The sequence below is a fragment of the Rhineura floridana genome, chromosome 19, assembly GCF_030035675.1.
Source record: "Rhineura floridana isolate rRhiFlo1 chromosome 19, rRhiFlo1.hap2, whole genome shotgun sequence".
NCBI lineage: Eukaryota > Metazoa > Chordata > Lepidosauria > Squamata > Rhineuridae > Rhineura > Rhineura floridana.
This window is the reverse complement of record NC_084498.1, coordinates 27,698,702-27,722,849: the sequence shown is the minus strand read 5'-3', so window position 1 is coordinate 27,722,849 and position 24,148 is coordinate 27,698,702. Positions and strand designations below refer to the sequence as shown.

Genomic DNA, 24,148 nt, shown 5'->3' with positions numbered 1-24,148 from the left:
GCCCTGGCTGGATGCAGAGGGTCTTTCTACAGAGCGCTGCTTACACAGACAGAACTGCTATCTGGAATCTCTTCCCCGTATGGGCAGAGCCAGGCACTGTCTGGGAGACGGACAGGAGGCTACCAGCGGAAAACAGAACCGTGCTTGTCTCCCTCTGGCTCCCCTCCTTCCTTGGCAATAGGCACCAAAACAAAATGCGTGATGCCCTGTCCTGTCCTGACGTTCTACCACCTGGCCAGCTCTGATTTGTTGCTGGCTGAAAGGAAGCCAGAGGGAGGCTTGTGGCCCAAGTTGGAGAGAGACTATGTAGACCAGTGACAGGAAAAATTCAGCCCCTCAGGATGGTGGTGGACTCCCACTCAAGCCCCAGCCAGCGTGGCCAGTGGCCAGGGTGGGGGAGCTGGAGTCCAAGAACATCTGGAGGAGCCACAGGCTCCCTGTCCCTGATTGAGGCAAACACTTGACTATGGTGGAAGAAAGATGGAGGTCAAACTCCTCAGCCAGGACTCTCAGAGGCACTTGAGAAACACTGAACGGGAACGTGTCTTGCTCCTCCCACTTTGAACTGCACACCTTGCTTTTTAAGGGTCCCTCCTTTCAAAACGCCCTTTGGGAAACACAAGGCCAAAGCTCTCCTGCCCCCTTTTCAGGCCCACGGAAGGAGCCGCGTGCCTTGCAATCCAGCACAGGGAAGAAGTGAGGATGCTGGAGAAGAGAAGACTGAGGGGAGATATGAGAGCACTCTTCAAGTACATGAAAGGTTGTCACATAGAGGAGGGCCGGGATCTCTTCTTGATCGTCCCAGAGTGCAGGACACGGAATAATGGGCTCAAGTTGCAGGAAGCCAGATTTTGACTGGACATCAGGAAATACTTCCTAACTGTTAGAGCCATATGACAATGGAACCAATTACCTAGAGAGGTAGTGGGCCTTCAAGAGGTATCTGGACAGCCCTCTGTCGGGAATGCTTTGATTTGGATTCCTGCATTGAGCAGGGGGTTGGACTGGATGGCCTTAGAGACCCCTTCCAACTCTACGAGTCTATGATTCTATGCTTCTCTCCCTCCCACGCCCCCACTCACCTTCCCCTGCAAGGACAGGGACCAATGCCAAAGTGCCCGAACGGTTTCCTGCCGCTCCCTCTGCCTGTGCGCCAGCTGTTAGTGCAGAAAGAGAGCCGGCGTGGGCAAGGGTAAGTTTGCAGGGGGGAGGGAAAAGGGCACAGGAGTGGAAGGCAGACAGAGGCCAGGATACTCAGTTCCGTTTTCTTCTGGAGGATACCACCCAGAGGACGGTGTTTTCTGACACGCCATTCTCCTTTGCCCCCTGAGAGGGTAATGCTTCAGATGAACCCAGTGTCTTCCCTCTCCTCCAGCAAGGTTTGTCATTGTGGTGCATGAAGGGCAGGGGTCCCCAGCCTCACTATTCCAGCCCAGCCTCACAAAGGGCCATTGCAGCTGGAGGCCAGAAGGGGAAGGAGGACATGTAGCTGACCTCACCTGCAGCTTCCACGAAGAGAAGTAGGTAGAGAAAAGCCGTCGGGCCGTCAGCTGATCTCCTTGTCTCTGCAGGAGCTGCAGGGGAAAGCAGCACAACAGTTGGCCCTCTGCGGCACCGCACCGCACCAATCCCTTCCTTTTCCTCAGTGTACTACCAAGGCAGCTGCATGGGGCCCCAGTGGCCCTCACGAAAGCACTGCCAGAGGGAGGCCCAAAAGCCCTACAGCAGTTGCCAGGGCTTGGATGCCACAGACACGTCTGCACCAGGAGCAATGACACGGCCTGCAGGGCGCTAAACGGTGCTCAAAGCACTTTGCGCACATGCATTGCAAGAGTCCTCCCACAGAATTCAGGGAGGGGAGGAGGGGGTGTCGCTGAGAATGAGGAGGAAACCTAAGGCAACAGGCCTGAGTTCAGGGCAGTAGGCCTGCCTATGGTTGGTTAGGTGGGTGTGGGGGGCAGATTTGTCTGCCTCTCCTAGAAAGCCCTTCCTGTCCTCCAGAGAGGGACATTTGCAAGCTCACTCACCATGTTCCTTATGCACTGGAGGTGATATTGCTTCCACCGGGCCACACACTTGTTCAGCAGCTGCCTCTCATGGTGCTGAGCTGCCAAGACAAGCTGTCCTCTGTGCCTGGAGGATCGGATGTAGGTCTCCTGCCAGCGAAGAAACATCGCCTGCAGCCTCACTGTCCAAACAGGAAGACCAAAAATACTGAGCCACCAAGAGCCAAGAGCCAAGCCCCTCCCCTCCCCCACAAGAAAATCCCCACTTTTCAGAACAGCCTCCTCCAACCTAGTGCCCTCCAGGTAGTTTGGACTACAGCTCCCATCATCCCCAGCCAGCATGGCTGTATGGGGTGATGGGAGTTGCAGTCCAAAACATCTGGAGGGCACCAGGTTTGGAAAGTCTGCCTCAGAGGACTCTCGCTAATAAATGGCACAAAACTGGAAATTACAAATATACCTGGAGCGCCACACAGTTCGGTGCTGGCATCCACATATAGCAAAGCTTTGTGGACTTAAAATTGTATTATAAAGATTTTTAGATCAACCTTCAATTAAAATTTTCAGGGTGATTTACAACTGTCACTTAAAAAGAAAGTATAACCATCAATTCAGAGGAGCGTAGAGATACACAGACAGGCTATCCAAGTGGGCGTCTGAAACCTTGACCCATTGTGTGTCGTCCATCACTAGCTCCATCTCCTCCTCCTCCTCTTCCTCCTCCGCAGGAGAGGGGGGTGCCTGGCTGCCGTGCACAGATGCACGCAGTGAGCAAAGGCAGTAGGAGGCACAAGGCCAGACGGGGGATCTGTGCCGCCTTCCAGCAGCCGCCCTGTGACTGAGCTCCACCCCAGAGGACACTCACCTGCATGCAGGTGCTTCTGGACATCCCTCACTGCAGCTGCCTCCTGCTGATGGCGGTGCGCACGTAGTGAGGCTGCGTCCCTCCACCTCAGCACAATCTAGGCAGGAAACCGCAGCGCTAAGTGCTGCCAATACTTTCTCAGCTGGAGGGCATCATGTCAGGCCTGGGTCCCTCCAACTAACCCAGGGGTGGGGCACTTCTCTCAGCTGAAGGGCCGCATTCTGTTGTGGGCAGCCTTCTGGGGGCCGCATGCCAGTGGTGGGTACAGCAACAGATATGACTCTTACCTTTGTATGGTAGGTTACGTTCAATCCATGCAGAGTCACAGGTTTCTACACACACACATGCACACACACCCCAATCTCTCCATCCAGGCAGGCAAGAGACATTATCACAGTTCAAGGACGCATCCTAGCTAGGCACAAGCACTAGAGGAGCAGGTGGAGCAGGGCTGGGAGAAGGGCGTGGCCTGGAGAGAATCTCGAGGGCCAGACAGAGAGGCCTGGAGAGCCACATTTGGCACCTAGGCCTGAGGCTCCCCACCCCACCCTGGGCCATGGAAAGGGCCAGCCGCACTGCTCCCATCACCACAGAGTGCCCTCCCATCCATTCATCCCTTCCGCCACCCACAGGGGTTGCTGCTGCCCCTGATGCCTTGTTCTGCGAGGACGCTGTGCACGTGGGCACTTCACAGAAACAGGGGGCAGAGGGCTGCTGGGCAGCCAGAGAGAATGAACCAGCGGTGCCACTGACACCCCCCACATCCCCCCACACACGGCAGGTCAAGGGGTGCGCCAGCTTCAGGTTCATGATGAAGTCACCTTTGAGAGAAGAGCTCTTTGGTACTGCTGCTCTGCCAGTGCGGCCTCCTTAGCTCCATGCTTGGAATCGGCCACGCCTTCCTTCCAGGTGTGCATCACCTGCCTGAGGGCAGACACAGAGATGGGGCGGAGGAGGCTCTTAGCAAGGACAAATCCTGGGAAGGAGGCAGTGGGAGGAAGGCAAGGGGTGGGCAAGGGGTGCGAGAGGGAGAGGGAGGGCTACCCCAGGAGGGCCAGGGCCAGGTGGAAGAAGGGTTACCGCAGCCGCCGCCGATGATGCTCCTCCTCCCGTTTGGCCACTTGCTCCAGAATGACCTGGATGTTACTCTGGTAAGCCTGCAAGAGAAAAGTGTCAAAATCTTCATCCTTCCAGGTTTTAACATATTTAGATGAGATTTTGTACGTTCAATTTACTAAAGCGGGACTCATCATCCTATAGTTCACAAGTGCACCAAACAGAGGTATTTGCAGGGAGTCCAGGCACCCCCGTAGGGCAATCATAGAGGACTCCTTTGCAGCTGCTGGGCGGATTTGTTAGACAGGAGGAAACAGAGGACGTTTCTGCTTTCAGTTCCTCTTGTAGGCTTTTTGTCGGAGGCAGAGGGCTGAAAGTGCTGTATTGTCTAACATCCTCTTTACTTAGCTGAGGATGCTGGCCAATCCTCTGAGCCCATGCTCACTGTGTGGGATTTGATGGACCTGTGAGCCTCACCAAACAGCCGGGTGTGCGGGCAAGATATCTTCAAGCATCCAAAGGGTGCTTGGTGGACCACAAGGCAGCCTCACTCGAGCACCAATGCTGTGCCAAACTCCTCCTCCTCTTCACTGCTCAGTCTCTCTCCCTCTTTATGAAAAAAAAGGTGAACAATAAAAAAAGGGAAGGAGACTGACCAAGCCTGCTATAAAAAACGACTAGCTAGCGGAATCTGTGTTACTCATTGGCGTGTGAAGGAACGGCTAGGCTAAGCTGGCCAGCTAGTGGAAGCAATCACAAGACCCTGAAGAAGTCTGAGCCCTGCGAAAACCGTGTGAAGAGAAACAGGAGTGGTTTCTCCCCACTAGGGAGCCCTGCCTCCAGAGACCAGTGGGTGGATTAACCCTTTGCAGGATATCCTCTCCAAGGGAGAACAAGGGAGCTCTGATCTCTGCAAGCCTCCCAAATCAAGGGGAAACTATAGTGTAACTGTGAACCTCTTTTTTCAAGCAATATAAACACAGCTGCGACCCACTGGTTTTGGGAATCCAGATGCTTTTCCCTTAAGGAAAGCACTTCTGTTGAAAAGGGGATGTAGAATTTTCTGAGTGCTCCTATTTGGTACTGCTAGAAACATAACATGTCCTTGCAGCGCAGAGCACCTCTCCTGAGCAGAGGACGGCACAGCCCTTTGCCCGTGGCTAGTAGCACACAAAGAAGACAAATGCCCCCGCCTTCCATCTCAGATCAGCCAAGTGAAGTGATTCATTGGGGCTGCCATGCTTCGACACAGCCAAGCAACCTGGCATTCCACAAGGAAGACCCCAGACTTACCTTCCAGGCTGATAAGACCTTCTGCAGCAAACCCCGCTGGTGGTGCACGTCGGCTCTCACCAGCTTCTTCCACTTCTCGGCTTGGTGCCTCAAATACTGCAAGGGAAAAGGGGAGTTGGACATCACCCTGTGAGGCACGGCAGACAAAGGAAAGAGCAACTTCCTCACCAGGGAGGGATCCATATGGCTTCCTGCTGCCTAGCAGAGTTTAGGTCAGTTATAGTGAATTTGGTCAGCCTTCTCCAACCCAGTGCCCTCCAGCTGTTTTGGACTAGAACTCCTGTCAGCCGCAGCTGGCTCCAGGAAGTGTGTCCCTTTGAGAAGAAAGAGCCAGCCAGGGGTTGGACAAGGAGACAACCCCCACATCATCTTTCTCCTGTGGTGAACGGCTGTCATCTCCCCCCTTTGTGGAACCTGGCACAGAATTGGGTGGCCTGGGAATCTCTGTTTTCATAATTTTGTTGTTTAAAAAAATCCCACAAGCTTACAGACCCTTGTGGCTGCAGAGAAAAGCCTGGAAAGGTGTGAAATCTTTCAAGCCACAGCAGCAAGGCTGAGTTGCCCAGGGTGACTCGTGTCCTCTTCCTCCCTCCCCACCAGCGACTGTTCCCACCCTCCTACCTCCTGGTCCCTCATCTCTGTGTTCTTCCCTTCTTCCGTTCTCTCGTTCCCTACCAACAGTTTCAAAGTTCTTTGAAAACCTGAAAACTTGGGAAGCAAGACTTATGCAATGCCAGCGAACAGGTTCCCAATTTCTATTATTTCATGTTATGGCAACGTGTGGGCTTTCTTGGGGAAGAATTTCAAGGTACCCAAAGCACACCACACACACTCCTGCTCGCAAGCAATCAGGCCAGGAATGTTGGTTACAACAGGAGAGGACCCACACAAAGTGCATCCGACACACCTCTTACCTGTTGCCACTTCCTCCAAGACCATTGCAGGAGCTTCACAGAGTGGAACTTTGAAGCTCTGGCCTCCTTCATCCTCCTAAAGGGAAGCACAATGGACCTTCTCTCAAGCTTCAGTGCAGGCATGGATGCCTTCTGTCCTACTGCCTTGGGTGGTGAGCCTGAAGGCGGAGCCTGTCGTTTTGGCTTATGGAAAGCTTTTACTCCCCCAAAGCAGTGTTATAAATAATAATGCTGCTGTGAGGACTCCTGAACTCCTTGGCCCTTTGTACTAAATACCACGAGGAAAACCCCACATACCGAACATGGGGATATGCTGCGTTTGTTTTCCACAGTGCCACTTATCCGGTGGTTTTTACCAGGAGACAAGTCAGCTGCAAACCTGAAGCATGAGGTATGTGAGCTTGGGAGATTGGCTCTGCACCTCCACCAAGATGGGGCCAAAGGAAGGACCCACAGAGAAAATGGCAAAGAAGCCTCTGGAACTACAAAAGGCTCCAGCAGGCCACATGTAGACGGAGTCCTGTAAGAGGATCCGGATCAGGCTTGGTCTCTGGTCTGGGCAACAAGGAGGGCCCTGCTGTGCCCTTCCACAGACCTGCCTTGCCTTAGCTATGGGGCAGCCAGGCCCAAGGTGCAAGCAGGCAATGCAAACAGCAGGAAGTGGCACAGAGACCATAGCAAAGTCAGGGGAACCAGCAGGTGTTCAGAGGAATGGTTGGAGAGGTTTGGTGAGCCTGATGCTGACTGTAGGCTGTCTCCCGAAGGACAAGGATAAGTGGGCCTTTTTTGCAAGAACACTGTCACTGAGAGTCAGGTAAAGTCAGCCCAAAGCGTTTATGGACACAGGACCTCCTGCTGCTCTTATTGTCTCTTCTCTCACCCTTCCTTTGTTTCCTGGACATTCTCCTTCCAGAGATGGAAAGTTGCCTGCAGGAGTTGGCGGCTGTGATGCTCTTTGGCCACGGACAGGCCCCGCTGCTCTTCCAGCTGTGCCACAGTTCTCCCATGCCAGAAGCCCCAGGACAGGGACAGCAGCCGGTGCTCAGAGTGTAGAACCGCCTGCAGAGAGAGGAGGAGGAGGAGGAGAGGCACCAAAGGAGAGCACGGTAAAGCTAGACCACTTTGTGTCCCACGCGGCAGTCTTGTTGCAAAAGCAGAAGGATTATTTTGCCAGCACTTCATTTCCGATAATCTACACAGTCTTTTCAACAGAGGGCCACCACCCAATTGAGCTCAAGTACTCAAATAAACCTTACAGATCGACCCAAAACTGATAGGAGAGCCAGGAAGGAGAGCAGCAATGACCCTGAGGAAGTCTGAGCATCATCATTACCAGAGGCGCAGAAAAATCCTTGCTTCCTTCCACTTCCTCTTTCCAAGTGGACTTTGAGACCCAGATTGTGTTTGCAGTTATAGGACTCCTGTCTGGAACGCATGGACTAAGAAGAGAGTAGGGTGTCTTGACACAGGCAGAGTTCCTCCTTCTCCTCCCTTCAGCTGGACAAGGCCAGAGCAAGTGCCTCCAAGTCAGAGCAAGGGTCCGGCACTGGCAGGGGTGGGTGTGCGTATTTAGGTTCATGACTGGGCACAGGAGTCCCAGGTATAATGAGCAAGGCTATTTCAGAGTGCAACAGAGTACGTGGCTGCCAAAACCATCTCTTGTTGGAAACACCTGATATATTCAAGAGGAACAGTGCAGATATTGTCTACTGGCCTTGCTTAGGTAGTGAAACAAAAATCCAGGTTTACCATTTTCTCTGCTGTCTGGTTCCCTCGCTGCTCATGTTCTCTCAGCCGCCACCTTTCAAAGAATCGCCTTGTCCAAATTTCCCTGGTAGGGGAAGGAGCTGGTGAGTCTGGGAGATTTGCTCAAAGGCACTTCATCCATGCAAAGCAGGTGTCCTACTTATGGGCTGTCCCCCAACATCTACCTGTGGAAGCACACAGCCATCCCCTCCATCTCTCTCCACCAGCACTGATGATCCTTGAATCGCTTCCAGGCCTGGAAGGTGGCAGGCAAGATCACGCCCTCGTAGTGCCCATCAGCTTTGGCATATTGCAACTGAAGGAAGATTGCAATTCCAACAAGATTTTAAGAGCGAAAGTTACAAAAACCTCACCCTAAGGAACCAGAAAGGCCTGAGCTACCTAAAAGATGCGCATCTGCACATGCAGATGCCTGATACAAAATGACCAGAGTGGGAAGGATCTACCAAGGGAGCTGCTGTCACTTATTTGACTTTGCTTCATTTAAGATAAGGAACAACTCTCTACACTTCTTCCCTAGAGAGCCTTCTTCATTCTGCATACAGCTAGCTGCCTTGCGCATGAATAAACTGTTAGTAAGCAGAAAGAGGTGAACATTGTCTAGAAGAAATAGCCCACATAGCAATGGAGCTGTGGAAAGCAGCATTTAAATTTGCTACAGCAGCCTTCCTGGTGCCCTCCAGATGTTGCTGGACTACAATTCCCACCTTCCCTGACCAACAGCCATGCTGGCTGCTAGGAGTCAGGAGTCAGGCTGGGGAAGAGGCTGTGCCATGGCATCGGCCTTTGGCTGCACAACTGGGTGGGATCAGCATCACCCCCACCACAGTCCTTTTTTAAAAGAAAACAGGAAGGATGGAGAGAGAGAGAGAGAGAGAGAGAGAGAGAGAGAGATTAATACACAACAGAAATGATAAATAGAGAGAAGGGACCAGGTGGAAGAACATATACAGGGAAACATTTAAAAGTGGGTCCCACTCAAAAGCTTGAGGTTCAGGCACCAAAGAATTTAAAAATGACTGTGCTATGGAACCTCCTTACCTTCTTATGTCTTTCCCAACTGGCATTCTGTAACCAGGTCCTGAGACACCGATGCAGCAGCACAGCACTGAAATGTAAAGCATACAGTTTAGTCAATAGCTACCTCTAGTGTAGTGGACAGCTCCCTGCAGCCCAGGACCAAGGACAGCTCTCTACAGGCCCAAAGTAAATGTTAACAGGAAAGTACTGTACAGGGCAGGCCCGCCAGTTTCGAGACTTAAAATGAACAAGCCACTCCTGCTATCCAAGAAGTGGTTAGCATGTTTTTTAAATAACTTGCTAGAATGAGGACACCATGGTCAGGATTCCTGTGAGCTGCTTCATGTGCACTTCAACCAGACATGCTCTTTGTAAGATTACAGGGAGCTCTGCCAGTGTAAATTGTACCATCTTGTTCATCAGACAGAGCGCAAGCCTTTGCAATCAAGTAGCAAAGCCAGCTAGGTCAATGTGAGTGATTTTCAAATACTAGATTTCTAGGTGAGGGAAACCAACACTGGGTACCCCTTCCCTGCCTCACTCCCAGGACCTCAGCAGACATCACTGAGAGCTTCAAGATGGAAAGGTGTAATATTAAGATTAACAAGAAACAAAGAAAGAATGGCAGGATCAAGATTAAACCCATTCCTAATAGCATGGGCCTAGAACAGCCTTCTCCAACTGGTATCGTCCAGGTATTTTGGACAGCAACCCCCACCAGACCCAGCCAGCACGGCTGTATGAGGCTGGGGCTGATGGGAGGAGTTGTCTAAAAAACATCTGGAGGACACCAAGTTGTGGGAGGCTCGCCTAGAAGATTTCAAAAACGGGAGCACTGCAAACTTCGAAAGAACACCGTGGAGCTACCAGGCTTTAGATGTGTTGCTGCATCGACAGAGGTGGTTACCCTGCAGCACCTGGAGTGAGCATGAGCTGCCAGCGTCAGGGGCTGGAGTTGTTCTTCCTCTTTCTGTTCCAAATGAGACTTCCAACAATTCCACATCCTGTGCAAGAGCTGGAACAAAACCAGAAGAGAGCGTGCATGATGCACCCTAAAGACAAGAGCCCTTAAAGACAGACAGACAGAACGGCTTTTCAAAACAGAAACATCAACAGCGGCAACCAAGGAATGCACACTCTCAATGACCAATGATAAAAGTGACCAAGATGACATAATTTATTTGGACAACGACACAGGCCAAACTATTTATAGCAAATGCACATTACCCGACCTTTTGTTATCTGGAAGTTTGATTGCTCAGACTCATCATGGTAACTTCCATATCCCTAACTTTTTTTATTAATCACCATCTTCATAATCTGAGTCCAGCCCGGAAAGAGTCAGGGTACTCCAAACTGCTGGCCTGCACAGATACGCAAAGAACCTCCCATGAAGGTGTTACACAATAGTCTACCTTTAAGTAGCTGTTCCTAACCAATTACACCTCTTACAGATGTTTTCTGCGGCTGTTACAGTTTGTGCCATGGGAACAACTCAGTAACACAAGATGGTAGCATTCTTGTCAATGTGACAACAAAGGCAGATTTAGGGTCCAGATTCACATTTAATGTAGATGCAACATGGAACAAGATCAGACTCACCATGACTTGGTACTGCTGAAAAGCCAAATTTCGTCTTGTTTGCTTGACGGAAGCATCTGCAACATTCTTCTGCAGGGCACTAAGTCCCTGGTGCTGTGAAAAGCAAAACAGCACATAGTCCTGAATCCCAGAGCACATTAGTTGTGGCACTCCTGCTACAAAGGCAAAAGTGTGTCTTGAACAGCCCATCTTATTTACCATCTATGAATATAAAAGTCAGCTTAATACAGAAGAGAAATGGGGAAGTGGCAGGTTCCAACAATAGATTTTGGTCACTATAAATGGGAGATGGTCTGGTGATAAACCACCGGGAAATTCCTGCGCCACACAAGAGCAGTAGCCACAAAATGGTGGCGCGTGTGTCTCCATCCCTGCCCCTTTTACAGGTATACAGCAGATAAGGTCAGCTGTGGCTTCCTGCTGTTTGTACACACATTGGCAAGCAGACAGCTGCCAGTGTGCAAAGTGGCCTCATGGGAGAATCATCATGGAGAAAGCAGCTCTTCCTGGTCAGAAGTCATTCCAGAGAGGCCAGGCCTCCCCCTGCCAGAGGTATGGCAGATCTCTTACCAATAGGTGGCGTCTGTAGTGGTGTTCAGCAAGCTCGTGGTGCTCAGCTGCTTCGGTACAAAATGCCACATCTGTTTACACAGGTTAAGAAAAAAAAGTCTGCTTACCCAGCTAGGTTGAATCAACCTTTCAGTAGTTTATCCCTGACATGGAAGAAGGTAGTGTGGAAGAATCAACGTTCTGTGTTGGTGAGTTCTACAAGTTAATCTACATTCTTCTTTTTACTTTAAATATACCTACTAACTGAGTGTCCACTCCTGCCTTTGATTATGAGGAAAAGGAGCAAATAAGCAACCCGTGATCACCTTCCCTGAATACTTGCACAGCTTTATATGCACCTGTTCTTCAAGACTGCTACATGTGTTATGGTCCATCCATGATCCACAAGTGCTCACCAAATTGAAGAGCAGGCCACACTCCAGTGCAGGGACCTGCAATAAACCTGCTGGAATATAGACCTGCTTCTCATGTTCAAAATGTGTCACTTTTTAAAAATAAAGGGTCACTTTACATTCTCTCTCTCTCTCTCTCTCTCTGCAAATCTTACTGCCAATATCCCCAAAATCCCTGGAGAGGCCTGAGAAGAATATGGATACACTGCTTCCATCGAGTGAAAACTCTTCGCAAGGCAATCCTTGCTGCCAGCTGCACAATGTGCTCCTGGTGGATGTGCAATTGCTGTTTGTGTTCCCAAGTCAGACGCCACACCGAGAAACAGCGAAGGAGCACACAGGTCTGGTGCTGCTGCAAGGCCAGCTCTGGAACAAGAGAGACCCGAATTGCTCCATTTGTGCTGGTATCAGGGTCAGGGGATGGAGTTCAAGCGTTGCTATTCAAGTGATACAGTAGATGTTTGAGTATCAAATAGGAAATGGAAATGAAAGTAATCTCTGGTGCCTGTTTGTGGGCTTCCCATTGAGGCGTCCTGTTGGCCACTGTGAGACTAGATGGGCCCCCTTCGCCTGATCCAGCCTCGGGGTTCTTCTAGTGTCAGCATTTAAGCCATGGATCACTGTCTTCTGTACGATAAGCAAAGCAGAATTTGCACAGAGGCGAACTTGTAAAGAAGCTTGTAAAGAAAGACACTTCTTCAGGAGCACACATCTATAATGTGCTGCACCACTAGCTCAAAAAACAAAACAAAAAGGCAACTCTGATTATCTTGTGCCAAAATAAAGTTTACTCTGAGATTTATGCATACTTTTTTTCTCCTTCTAAGATTTTTTTTTTAAAATTGAATTTGAGGCAAGAATACAAGTGGCGGAGGGACTGAGCTTTAGCTGTAGACTAAGTTTTGCAGCCCTTCTGGAAACTGTTTACATCTCTGCAATCGTGAGGGATAACGCCCTTTTTTTTAAAAAAAATGAAGTGAAATGAAAACTGAGTTTTCCTAAGATAAGTAGCCTTTGCAAAGCTACATCTGAAAGGATGTGGCTGTTCACTTGTGCCAATACAAAGCAGTTGGTCAATGCTCCCACAATGCTTGTGTTCATTAGAGATCCAGGTTGGATTCTACTAAAATCACTGCCAGCAATTAAGGGAACAAGACCTCCCCCTTCCTCCTTTCAATGGAGCTGCCCCCACTGAACAAATTAACATCTCTGACTAGTTTTTCTTTTACTAGAGAGCTTTTCAGCACGCACGCAGGCATGTTTGGTGGTCAAAGGTGCCCAGCCGTGGCTTTCTGCTACACCCAACCCTTGCCAGACAAGGCAATGTCAGACAAAACAATAAACTCATCCCATATGAAATATTGTACTTTACCCTTCAGTCCAGGCTGCTGTGTGGTCTAACGGAGTCCTTGCTAGTCAAGCTTGTCAGCGGTTCTGGACCAGGCTGTCCTATACTAGCAATGAAGCCACTGAATTTTCTACCTTCAAGTGACAGGAGGAACCTAAGCCCTCTTGGAGACATCCATCACTCCAAGGGAGAATCAAAAGCATCTCACTCTGAAGAAGTGCATCATTTTGTGGCCCTGGTATAGAAATTAACTCTTATTTTGTCCCAAATCATTGCGCCTGACTCACTGTCCTGATGCTCCTTCTCCCTTCGGAGTTGTACATAGACACGCCAGGCTTTCATGCACCTCGTCCTCGCTGTGTGCCGCTCATGCATGACTGCCTTGGCCTCCTCTTTCCTCTCCTCCTGGATGCATGCATAGCGCTCCTTCCACTGGAGCCAGGCCTGGCAGCAAGGATCAGCAGGAAGAATAACGGGTCGAGCAAGGCAGTGAAAGAAGAGAGGAAAAGGCAGGGCAACAGAGAAAGCACAGAGATGTAACTTCAGGCATATTTTCCTCACCAATCTCATTTGTGTTCTACTGCCTACCCACCCCTAGCAGAGGCAAAATATTTCTTCGCTCTCTTTCATGTACAAGGGCAGACATCCTACCCCCACCACTATGAGAAATATGGGCCCCCTAAGGCACTCCTTGTGTGGCTCTGGCTCAAGAGAAATCAGAACGAAACGAAAACTCTCACGTAATAAAGTACCACTTCTTGCTAAAATCTCCATTTCTGAAAGAGTTGTGGAGGATACGTCTATTAACATGGAACCTCCTTGTACAGAGGCAGTGTACTTCCAGGTAGCAGACACTTGAGACAAATAACAAGGCACCGTCTCTGCTTGGGAGTTTCTCAGAGGCAGCTGAGCAGACGCTGCTGGAAACAGGGATGCTGGTCTTGATGGATCTGTCTGCCACCGAGCAAGGCAGATCTTATCTGCATGTGATCCAGAGACATGGCACCCATCATTACAAACAGCAGTAATTTAAAAAATAATCATGCTAGGTTTTCTTTTTGTGCCTCAAAGGCACATGAGGTTTAAAGGACAAATATTTCCAGCACTCACGCGAAACTGCAAGCCTTGGGCCCAGTGCTGTAGAGCCTGGCCATCCATTTCACAGCCAAGTTGATTCTGGGACCATCTCTTCTTCCACAATCTCCATGACAGGCTGTCAAAAACCAAAAGAGTTAGGGCGTACTTCAGAATTTAATTCTGTGGCCTAGAGAAGAGAATAATGAAAACCACCCCCAGCAGTCTTCTTACAGCAGCCTTTGCCAATCTGGTGCCAACTCCTTGATGCTTAGACTACACCTCCAACCATCCCAGCCACCATGGGCATTTGGTGCTAGGACTGAGGGCATCAGGCTGGGGAAAGCTGCCTTAGAGACACCCCAAGGTTTCTGGGCCCTATTTTATCCTCGGCAGTGCGCTGGGAGTCCATGGCAGATGCTCAGAGGTTCTTCAGCAGATGGATTAACATGGAAAGGGGTGGGGGGAATGGAAGTCAGTTTTAAAGCTCAAGCCACAGAAATGAAAGGACCTAACTTCCCAGAAATGTGTGCAGGGCTGGGATATTTAGAAGGATGGAGTAGGGATGAAAGGAGTGCTGTGTGCATCATTAACCCTTTTGAATATGAGCCAGTTCTCACCGCAAGGCGCTCTGCTCTCTGAAGCTGAGGGCCTCCAAGTGCATCCTGTGCTTCATCCGGCGTAATTCCACATAGCTTAACCAACAGTGCCATGTCCAAAGGGTTTTCATTTTTTCTGCTGTGAAAAAGCCAAAGCAATACATGGTTTTAAAGCATTTTTGTGTTGTAAAATTCAAGGTCTCTCGCACCAGTAAAAATCCATGGGTTTAACAACTACTAAGTTTTTGAGAAAATGCATTAGCTGCAACACGTGTCAAAATGCAAGATAAATTGCTGTTCAAATACTTCAGAGCAGATGAAGAATTCATTGAGCTTTTGCGCAGGCTCCCTTCCCGCCATAGCCAGGATTAATGTAACACACAGCAGAATATGTGAAGAGCCGGCGCACTGCCAGGTTCAAGCAGATTTGCCATCTGCACAGGAACATTACACTGGAAGAGCACAGAGAGGGCAACCAAGGCTCTTCTTCTTCAGGTTGAGGAACCTGCACTCCACGAGATGTTGCTTGGCTCTGTCTCCCATAAGCCCCAGCCAACATGGCCAATGTTCAGGGTGGTGGGCGTTGTAGTCTGACAACAACTGAAGGGCCACAGGTTCCCCTCCTGTTCTATGTGCCTCCACAACAGACATCTCTGTCTCTTCATTCCATTTGCTCACCATGCGCCTCTGCAACACAAAAGGCCATCTTCTCCTCTCGCTGCAGGAGTACGTAGGATTTCCAGGCCCGAAAGATCAAGTTGTACAGGAAATACCTGGCCAACAGAAGCAAATAATACTTTGCAATGGCCAAAATCCAGCCTAGTCATCTGCTATATAGATGATTCATTCCAAACTGCTTTGGGGAATGCTTTTGTATCATAAACTTCTTGTCGCTTAGAAAGTATTTATTTATTTACACAGGTGATAAAACAGGTTTGGAAACAACCACTCCCTCACTTGCTTATGGCAAGTAAAAATCCCCTCCACGCTGGAAAATTTGTTCAGTTTTAAGGTAAAAAATGACTAACCACATGTCATGTGTAGGCAAGTGTAGCCTTGTAAAAACTTCTGTGGCCTAGTATTTAGTATTATTTCTATTATTATTTATTTCATTTATGATCCCTTAAGGTATCCCAAAGCGATTTACAATATACAGTAGGGCCCCGCTTTTTGGTGCCCCACTTTTCGGCATTCCACTAATACAGCGCCAGCAGGGCGATCAGCTGTAGTGCGGGGAGCTTCAGGGGCAAAGCACTGTCAGCTGATATATATAAAGTAGTCAGTAGTATATATAAAAGTATCAGTAGTATATATATAAAATAGTTACATACATAAAACAGTTAAAACAATTGGGTAAAGATTTTAGAAGGCTTGTTGAAAGTGGTTAAGGTGTTGGACTATGACCTGGGAGACCTGGGTTCAAATCCCCACATAGCCATGAAGCTCACTGGGTGACCTTGGGCCAGTCACTGCCTCTCAGCCTCATGAAAACCCTATTCATAGGGTCGCCGCCATAAGTCGGAATCGACTGGAAGGCAGTACATTTACATTTTGGAAGAGGAATGGATGTCTTCAGCAAGCACTGAAGAGACGAGAAGGCACCTGTCTGATAGTGGCTTTTGTGAATTTATTTGCAAAGCTGTTATTCATTAAAATGTGTTGATCAATCCATGCAATACTTAGATGGGTACCTAAAACCTGGAAATTACCAAAGCCATAGACAATGTGATTCTGCAGAACAACTTTGATGGTCGAGTGATTGGTCTTTATAAACTGAAAGTGAAAGAAAGCACTAGAAATGGATCATTATGTACAAGACGCTAGTGCAGGCAGCCAATGGGAAAGTAGTATGGATAAACAGTGAAACTGAAAAAAAATCACAGACCTACAGGGCAATTACCTTGAGTGTATATACTGGCAGAGTAGAGAAGCAGTTACTCTGTGCGTGCTTTGTCCTCCTTTTTATTTTTGTCTTGTTTGTTATGTTCCGTTTGGGGATGCTTTGGGTCCTACACTATGGTCAGTGCAAGCTGTGGTTGGGTCTGATGGGCCTGAACTGAACTGTTTTATTTTTAGTTAGGACACAGGAAGGAATGCATGCACTTGTGAAAAGAGTTGTACAAAATAAAACAGGACTGAAGAAAAGCCATCATGGCTTGGGATAGCACAGCTTGCTTTTTGACACACTCCAACAAACAAGGAATTTCCTCTTTCTGGGGTATTAGAAAGTCCATTTCACAGACCTGTAGTGGCAATCAGCCCTGATGGTCAGCTTCCATTCTCTGCAAACAACCCACCATTCTTCCTTCCATTTCCCAAAGGTTTTCCGCAGTATCTTCTGATCACAATAGCATCTAGGAACAGAAAGAATGTAAAGCATACAAGACAAGAGCAACATACCTGTGGTTTTAGATCCATTTTTGTTAAGTTCCTGCCTTTTTCTGTTTAACACACTCATCATTTTTTTCACAACCAGTCCACAGATTGGACTGCTTTAGTCCTAGAGAAGTCAACAGCATTTAAGCATGTTTGTCTGTGAGCTGGATTGTGTCCTTCATCTGTGGACATGGAAGTGTTTCTAGAGAGAATTAGACTCTGATTCACTCTCATATGTGTTATCCTTCCTTTTGAACTTGCATAAAAAGTCCAGTCTCTCCTCAAACATGACAGTACAGCAGGTGACTCTGCTAAGAATAAAAGCCTGTGGCTTTCAACATCTTGGCGCTCCAATCATTCAACAGCAGGCTGATGACTACATGATGGTTCAGACACAATACCAAAGCATGATTTGCAAGTTGCCACTAATCTGAAACTACATGTTGAAGCCGGTTTGCCAAACATATTGTTGTTTGGGACAGCACTCTGCTCTTGAAGGCTGCTGTCTAAAGAAGTCCTGCTCTGAATTCCAACCCATGAGGAAGCTAAGTAGCCACCTCTTAGAGCATGACCTTCTCTGTAGGAACCCCAGTGTGGTGAAACTCTCTACAAAGAGAAATCCATGCAGCTTCCTCCTGGGTAACTTTCCAAAATAGGCACAGACCTTCTGGGCTATATCAACTAACCTTTACTCAGAGTAGACCCAGTGAAATTAATGGACCTAAGGTAGTCATGGTCATTAATTTCAACAGCTCTACTCTGAGTAAAAGTTAGTTGAATACAGGCCTTTGAAAACTAGGCGCTTGCTTTTCTGGTCCTCATTTAGATTCTACTGCTGTGTTTTGCTGTTCTTTTTCATTTGTGTGTATGTGTGTTTATTTAGACTGTATTCTTTTATAGATGTTTCTTTTTTTAAGTTTGTGAACCCATTTTAAAATTAATGTGAAAAAGCAGTATATAACTGTTTTTAAATGAAAGTTTAAATAATAAAGAAACATCTGGATGAGATTCAGCAGTTGGTGACAACGGTCTACAATGTCAGCACCCTCTCTGTTCTCCATGGGGGCCTAAACAGAAGTAACTCATACAAAGCAGAACTGAGCAACTGATCCCTTTCCAGATCATTCACGTTTCAGAAAAATACCACTTTTACATATGCACAAGCCAGAAGCCCATAGATCAACGGTACCAAGTTTGCTCCATTTGTCCCAGGCCAGTTCCGATGATGTTTGTATATTAATACAGAAATGCTTATTCTCCTTAAGGAGAAATCTTGCTTTGCCTACCTGGCTCTAGAAGGTAGGACTCTTCCAAATGCCTTCTTCATCCACAGGTAAAGGAATTTCCTGGCCAGGTGTCTAAAAAGCAAGCATTTCAGTGCTTTTTGGTATATATTTGTTCTCTATAAACTTTCAGCCAAAGATGAACACACAGATATTTCATATGTAAATTCTGTTTAATTCCTCCCAGTGTACCACTGCAAACATAAACTATGTTACATATTTATGCCACCCATAAGGCACTTATAAGGCCCTATATGGAGAAACTTTCCTTGTCAAACTTTTGACTCTGTTGCTGCTGAATTGTACTCAGTTGTGAGCACTGTTTATGTGTTTTTGCTGCTGTTTATAGTTTTGTGAATCTGTGTTTTAATGACTGGATAACTGCTGCTTTTTAGGTTTGCTTTTTACTTGTAATGTAAGCTGCTTTGACCAACTCCTTTGTAGACGGGAAAAGTGGGGAACAAATCTTTTAAATAAATAAATAATCCCATTTCTTGCATACAACAAGTGTATAAGGCGAGTTAGTTATTTATGTGCTGATTTATTTTTATGAGCATAAATCAATATTTTATGCAAGATGCCCAAGATAGCTAAGCAATAAAACTAAAAACAAAAAATGACAGCAACGTATCAGCCTCCCCCAGTCTAGCACTCTCCATACGTTGTTAGACAAGAAGTCACATCATCCCTGATGGCTGTGCTGGCTGGGGCTGATGGGAACTGGGAGTCCAACGACATCTGGAGGGCAAAAAGTCGAGGAAGGGTGCAATATACAGTAAAATAACATATCAAAAATATAAAATGTCAAAATAAAAATCAGCAACCAGCTAAAAATGAGACCAGCAAGCGAGATGGCTAAGCAAGGACTAGACATCAGGCCTCCCTGGGTAACCCCAGCTCTGCCCCTTCTATACCTTAACGGCCTCTCGCATGTTTGTGGCTTTTGGGCAGCTCTGAAAATATGGGAATCATAAAAGCCAATTTGCTGAAAACAGTTTCCTGTTTTGATCCATCCCTGCAATGTTGACGCTAACCTTGTCCTCTAAATGGTTTTCCTCCACGGGATGCACGTAAGTGAAAGGAAAACAGTAATTAACTCTGCACCCCAGACTGTTAAAGAGAAACCTACACAGCATTGCGGTATACCCAAGAACCATTGATAGCTGGTTCTATTTTATCATTTCTATATTCTCTACATAAATGTCTTATCATTTCTTTGCATATAAACAAAAACAAAAAATGTTTGACACTTTCATCATTTAAATAAACGTCAAGATCTCAGTGACAGCATTATCACTGTAATGTCCACACAAAGTATTCATCCCCAACTAGCAGTGATGCCAGGGATGTGCATTTTTAAATAAATACGTTGAAAAATCTAACTACTGGACATAGATGCTTTTCATATTAGGTTAATAAGCCCAACAGAGAACATACAAAACATAAAGGTGTTTCTTACCTGATGCAGAGTTCTTTTAATCTCCCACCTCGGTTCCAAGTGTAGGTAACACGATATGAGATCCTGCGATTTCCAGTAAGTCGAGGGGAAACATACTGTCCAACTGCCCCTTCTTTAGGACTTTGCAGTTTCTGCGTCTTTAGAAACTTCAGACTTTTAAAAAATAAAACAGATCAGCACTTTAGCCGCTAGACTTGCAGTTAAGCAGATATAAACACCTAGATAATTTAATACTTTCACAAACAGCTCAAAGCAACAGAAACAGATTTCATTAAGCAGACCCTTCCTCCTGGCCCCAGTTCATTCAGAATGATGCTGCAGCTGCAAATGGACAGGGCTTTGGTGCTGAGGTCCTGCTTGCGAGACGCTTCCCATTGAAGCATCTGCCTGGGCACTGTGAGAACAGGAAGCTGGACTAGATGGGCCCCCTTTGGCCTGATCCAGCTGCTTCGGGGGCTCTTATGTTTATAAGACTGATGTAATTTAGAATGCTTGCGTTACTTGCATTTAGTAAACAAAGTTAAAAACTTTGGAACTGCCAAGTTCGCCTAATATTGTATTTGGAACTGGCATCCATTTATTGTTACTAATTAATTTATGAAATGGAAATTTTTCCATAGATAAATAAAGGCCTGGAACAGTTTCCACAGATAATATTCCACCCCACTTCACTGCAGTTGTAGGTGATGTGGAAAGAAGGAGCATTGCTCGCGGCCTGAAGACTTGCCCCTTTTCTGCCTCCAGTCCTGCAAGTTTTGCAGCATTCTGTACTGTTTCAAAACTCACAACACCTGTTTGACCAGAAGTGACAACGCGACTATGGGAAGTGAGGCCTCTCTCAGATCGCTTTCAACTCTTTTAAAAAACTACTGTTTGTCTCCAGTCTCAAGTTTATTGAGTCTGAAAAAACTTTTTATCAATAACTTAAGACAAGCTAAGACTTGCTTTCTCTTCCAGCACTAAAAGAAAACCTGCAAAATCAACCCATAAAAAAATTATTGAACAATTAATGGTCAAGAGAGAAGAGAATTCAAGTCTCACAGTATTCAGGGGAAAGAAAAAACAGTTGCCATGGTGTGATACAATACATTCTACACCATTTGGCAAAAAACCTCTTTTAGTGGTGGAATGAGCACTCCCCCCTCCCCACAGAGGTGGTCTGGGAATGGGCCATATATAGCAGGAGGGAAAATGTACTGGGCACAAAGGAGGCTGCCGCTTGCTACTATGTTCATAACACCTGACCTCTGAAGGTGGTCACAGTATACACCAATGTTCCCCAATCTGATGCCCTCCAGAAGTTTTACACTACGACTCCCATCAGCCACAGCTGGGGGCACCAGGTTGGGGAAGTTTGCTGTACACACTGCAAAGATTTAACACTTTTAATCTGGACGTGTATAAGCAGGATATCTAGGGCACAATTGGACTAAACTGATTAGGACTAGACAGATCACCTGCTCAAATAGGAGCTCTTGTATATCTTTTAACCAAAAAGCAAACAGGAAAGAGAAACTTGCCAATTTTAAAAGGCTATTTAAAGTCTTCAACCTTGTCTATGTATTAGACAAGTGTTAAATATTTATTATCCCAGCTGGGGCTGATGGGAGTTGTAGTTCAAAAAAGTAACTTTTCCAAGCTACGAGGGTCATAAAAGAGGGGAACAGAATGCTACACACACATGCGTACAATGCACTCAGATATACCTATGCAGTCCATTCAGAGAGGGTCAAGCTACCCACTGTCAGGGGACAGGTTTTGTTCCCGTGACAACAGGGTCCCACCTATCTCCAAATACTTTGTTTTCTTTAGGCCAATTCACTTATCTGGGAAAAAGTACAGGGACAGTTTTAGTGGGAGCAAGCCCTGCCTTCTCTCCCTGGTCAGCCAGCTTCTGGGATAGGAGAGCGCCAAGGTCAAATCAGGGCCTGGCAGACCAGGGTTCAAATTTCTGATCGGACATGTAGCTCACTCGGGTGACTATGGACCAGTCACTGTCTCTCAGCCTAACCCTACCTCACAGGGTTGCTGTGATGATACAGTGAGGAGCAGGAAAACCATATATACCACCTTGAGCTACTGAAGAGGAAAGGTGGGATATAAATGTGATGATCAAAAAATTAATAACAAAAAGAGGGGAAAGTCTGGCTGCTACCCAGGATCTGTAGCACAGCCAGAAATAATTTGCTCAAGCTAACATGGTTCTTGCATTATATTATACCTGTTAGATCCTCTGCAGCAGCAATCCTTGCTCACAAATAGTTGCGCCCAGCAGGAACTATTTAAACTCCAGCAACAACATAGCTGAGTTGTGGGTGCAGGGCTTTTCTGCTCATCATTTCTTACCTGCCTTTGGCCTTCTTCTCCATCACATTAACAGCCTTACGTCCTCCACTGTCCAATGCAGACCAGAGTTGTCTGGTAAAAATCTCATGTGGTGGTGGAACACAAGAAATCTTTGGCTAAAACATGAGAATTATTATTTCTTTAAAAAATGGACTGTGCCACATCAGATGGTAAGGATTTTAGAACGGCATACACATGCACACAATACCCTCTCTGCAATTAAAAAAACTATAAGCCTTCTACAACCTGGAGCCCTCCAGATGTTTTGGACTACAACGCCCAGCTGTGCTGACTGAGGCTGATGGGAGTTATAGTCCAAAAATGTAAGAACCCAAGAGGAACCCTGCCACATCAGGCTAAAGGCCCATCTAGTCCTGCATCCTGATCTCACGGCGGCCAACCACTTGCCCCAAAGGGAAGCAAAAATGCAGGACCTGACCCACTTGCAATCCCCAGCAAGGCATACTGCCTCCAACAGTGAAGGTACAACATGTAGCTAGTAACCACTGACAGCCTTTTGAATTTAGCTTAATCCTCTCCAAGCTGGTGGCCATCATTGCCTCTTCTGGGCGCAAGTGCCACAGTTTAACCATGCGCCGTGTGAAGAAGTCCTTTCTTCTGTCTGTCCTGAATCTTTGAATATTCAGCTCTGTTGGATGTCCCTGAGTTCTAGTATTATGACAGAGGCAGAGCAGCTTTTCTCTGTCCACTTTTTCCATGCCATGCATAATTTTAAAATAATTTAAAAGCCTTTTCCAACTCCACAATACAGTACCCTTTTCAAGGTAAGGCGACCAGAACTGTCCACAACCTCCCAAACGCCAGTCGCACCACAGATTTGCATAAGGGCATTACAACAGGGGCAGCTTTATTTTCAAGTCCTTTCCAAGGCCAGGACTGAACCCCTGCTACATCTGGAACCTGGGGAAAAGGCCATTCAGTGTTGGGTATCTTTAGGAAAAAGAGGGCACCTGGTCTGGCAAGGCTGAATTATGGCATCTCTCTGGGAAAACGGTTCTGCTTCAGTCTGCTGCCTGAGGGGCTAGTTTCAACTTGCAGGAATGTTTTCTCCACTCCACTCCCCACTCCAAAAAAGGGCCATTAAAAAAAAAGGAGAGAGATTTGCTCCGTCTGCGGTCTGAAAACGGCATATTCCTATTCTGCCCTCTCCTAATACACGTGTAGAGCGAGCCGCGCATTCCCACAACAACATTTCCGCTTCGGGCATTCACTGGGCGGAAGATACCCGGAGATGAGGGTCCGGTCTCCCCTCAGTCGATGCCGGGCCAGGAAAAAGCGCGGGCGGCCCGAGACCTCCTCCCTCCTCCTCAGCCGAGACCCCCAAAGCCGCCCGGCCGCCTTCGTTGCTCGCTGAGGCGCTGCGCCCGCTAAGTGGTCGCCATGGAGACGGGGGCCTGGCCTGGGCGGGACGGCGGCTGCGTCGGCAGGAACTCAGCCCATCCAGGCCTGGGGTCGGCAGGGAGAGACGGGGCCCTCTGAGCATATGCAGAATGTCGTGTCGTCCCTTCAGAATCAATGGGCAATTTACCACACGCAACCCCACCCCACACACCGAATGTGGGATTCGTTTCCGGGGCAAAAGGCGCGATTTCGAAGTCGCCTCGAGCCCCACTGAATAGCTCTTTATAGCCACACACGCACACACCATGTTACAATTTAGATCACAGAGGCGCCAATGTGGTGCCCTCCAGATGTTGTTGGACTACAACTCCCACATCCGTGTCCATTGGCCGTGCTTGTTGGGGATGATGGGAGCTGCAGTCCCGCAACATTTGGCTGTCCCGGTTTAGAATAAGGACCCGGCCGCACTTCGCAGCCTGCATTGAAAGGGTAAGGGGACACGGACACACACACACATATTAGCACCCCACAACAACCCATCATTTGACAATCCACGAATCCCACGTTTTCTCTGAGGAACAGATCTGGCAGGTTTCAATGGGATTCACAGCCCGATCCTATGCATACTTCACACAGTTCAACAGAACTGAATCGCTCATCCAGTCATTTTAGGACCTCACAAAAAGCAACAAACTGTGCAAGCCTAAACACATTTCTCCCGAGAAAACAAGAACTGCACTGAAAGGTACTTTAAAAGCTGAATAGTTTATTGTAGCTTGATATTGTTGACAACAGCTCCTGTTATTGTAGATGTGC

At 47.5% G+C, this 24,148-nt stretch overlaps 1 protein-coding gene across 7 annotated transcripts in view; it reads right to left on the bottom strand.

The window, feature by feature from the left end:
- Window positions 1–24,148, bottom strand: part of SFI1 (SFI1 centrin binding protein) — a 36,780-nt gene that overhangs the window by 11,032 nt on the left and 1,600 nt on the right. For 3 of the 7 annotated variants that reach the window (XR_009759630.1, XR_009759631.1, XM_061602722.1), the window contains exons 1-25: window positions 23,217–23,495; window positions 21,971–22,086; window positions 19,625–19,777; window positions 18,169–18,240; window positions 16,750–16,860; window positions 15,185–15,279; window positions 14,528–14,645; window positions 13,944–14,046; window positions 13,121–13,277; window positions 11,690–11,851; window positions 11,094–11,164; window positions 10,524–10,616; window positions 9,839–9,936; window positions 8,943–9,009; window positions 8,066–8,196; window positions 7,884–7,965; window positions 7,015–7,193; window positions 6,135–6,210; window positions 5,221–5,316; window positions 3,952–4,028; window positions 3,693–3,795; window positions 2,872–2,968; window positions 2,028–2,188; window positions 1,500–1,574; window positions 1,083–1,157 (exon numbers count right to left, since the gene is read on the bottom strand). Coding sequence is in view for 5 of the 7 variants with exons in the window: in XM_061602722.1 (XP_061458706.1) it covers window positions 1,083–1,157; window positions 1,500–1,574; window positions 2,028–2,188; window positions 2,872–2,968; window positions 3,693–3,795; window positions 3,952–4,028; window positions 5,221–5,316; window positions 6,135–6,210; window positions 7,015–7,193; window positions 7,884–7,965; window positions 8,066–8,196; window positions 8,943–9,009; window positions 9,839–9,936; window positions 10,524–10,616; window positions 11,094–11,164; window positions 11,690–11,851; window positions 13,121–13,277; window positions 13,944–14,046; window positions 14,528–14,645; window positions 15,185–15,279; window positions 16,750–16,860; window positions 18,169–18,240; window positions 19,625–19,777; window positions 21,971–22,086; window positions 23,217–23,474 (2,826 nt within the window). In the remaining 2 variants the exon portion in view is untranslated. Of the gene's footprint in view, window positions 1–1,082; window positions 1,158–1,499; window positions 1,575–2,027; window positions 2,189–2,871; window positions 2,969–3,692; window positions 3,796–3,951; window positions 4,029–5,220; window positions 5,317–6,134; window positions 6,211–7,014; window positions 7,194–7,883; window positions 7,966–8,065; window positions 8,197–8,942; window positions 9,010–9,838; window positions 9,937–10,523; window positions 10,617–11,093; window positions 11,165–11,689; window positions 11,852–13,120; window positions 13,278–13,943; window positions 14,047–14,527; window positions 14,646–15,184; window positions 15,280–16,749; window positions 16,861–18,168; window positions 18,241–19,624; window positions 19,778–21,970; window positions 22,087–22,941; window positions 23,159–23,216; window positions 23,496–24,148 lie in introns of those variants that run through there. The other 4 variants (XM_061602724.1, XM_061602725.1, XM_061602726.1 and 1 more) reach the window with 3 other exon arrangements.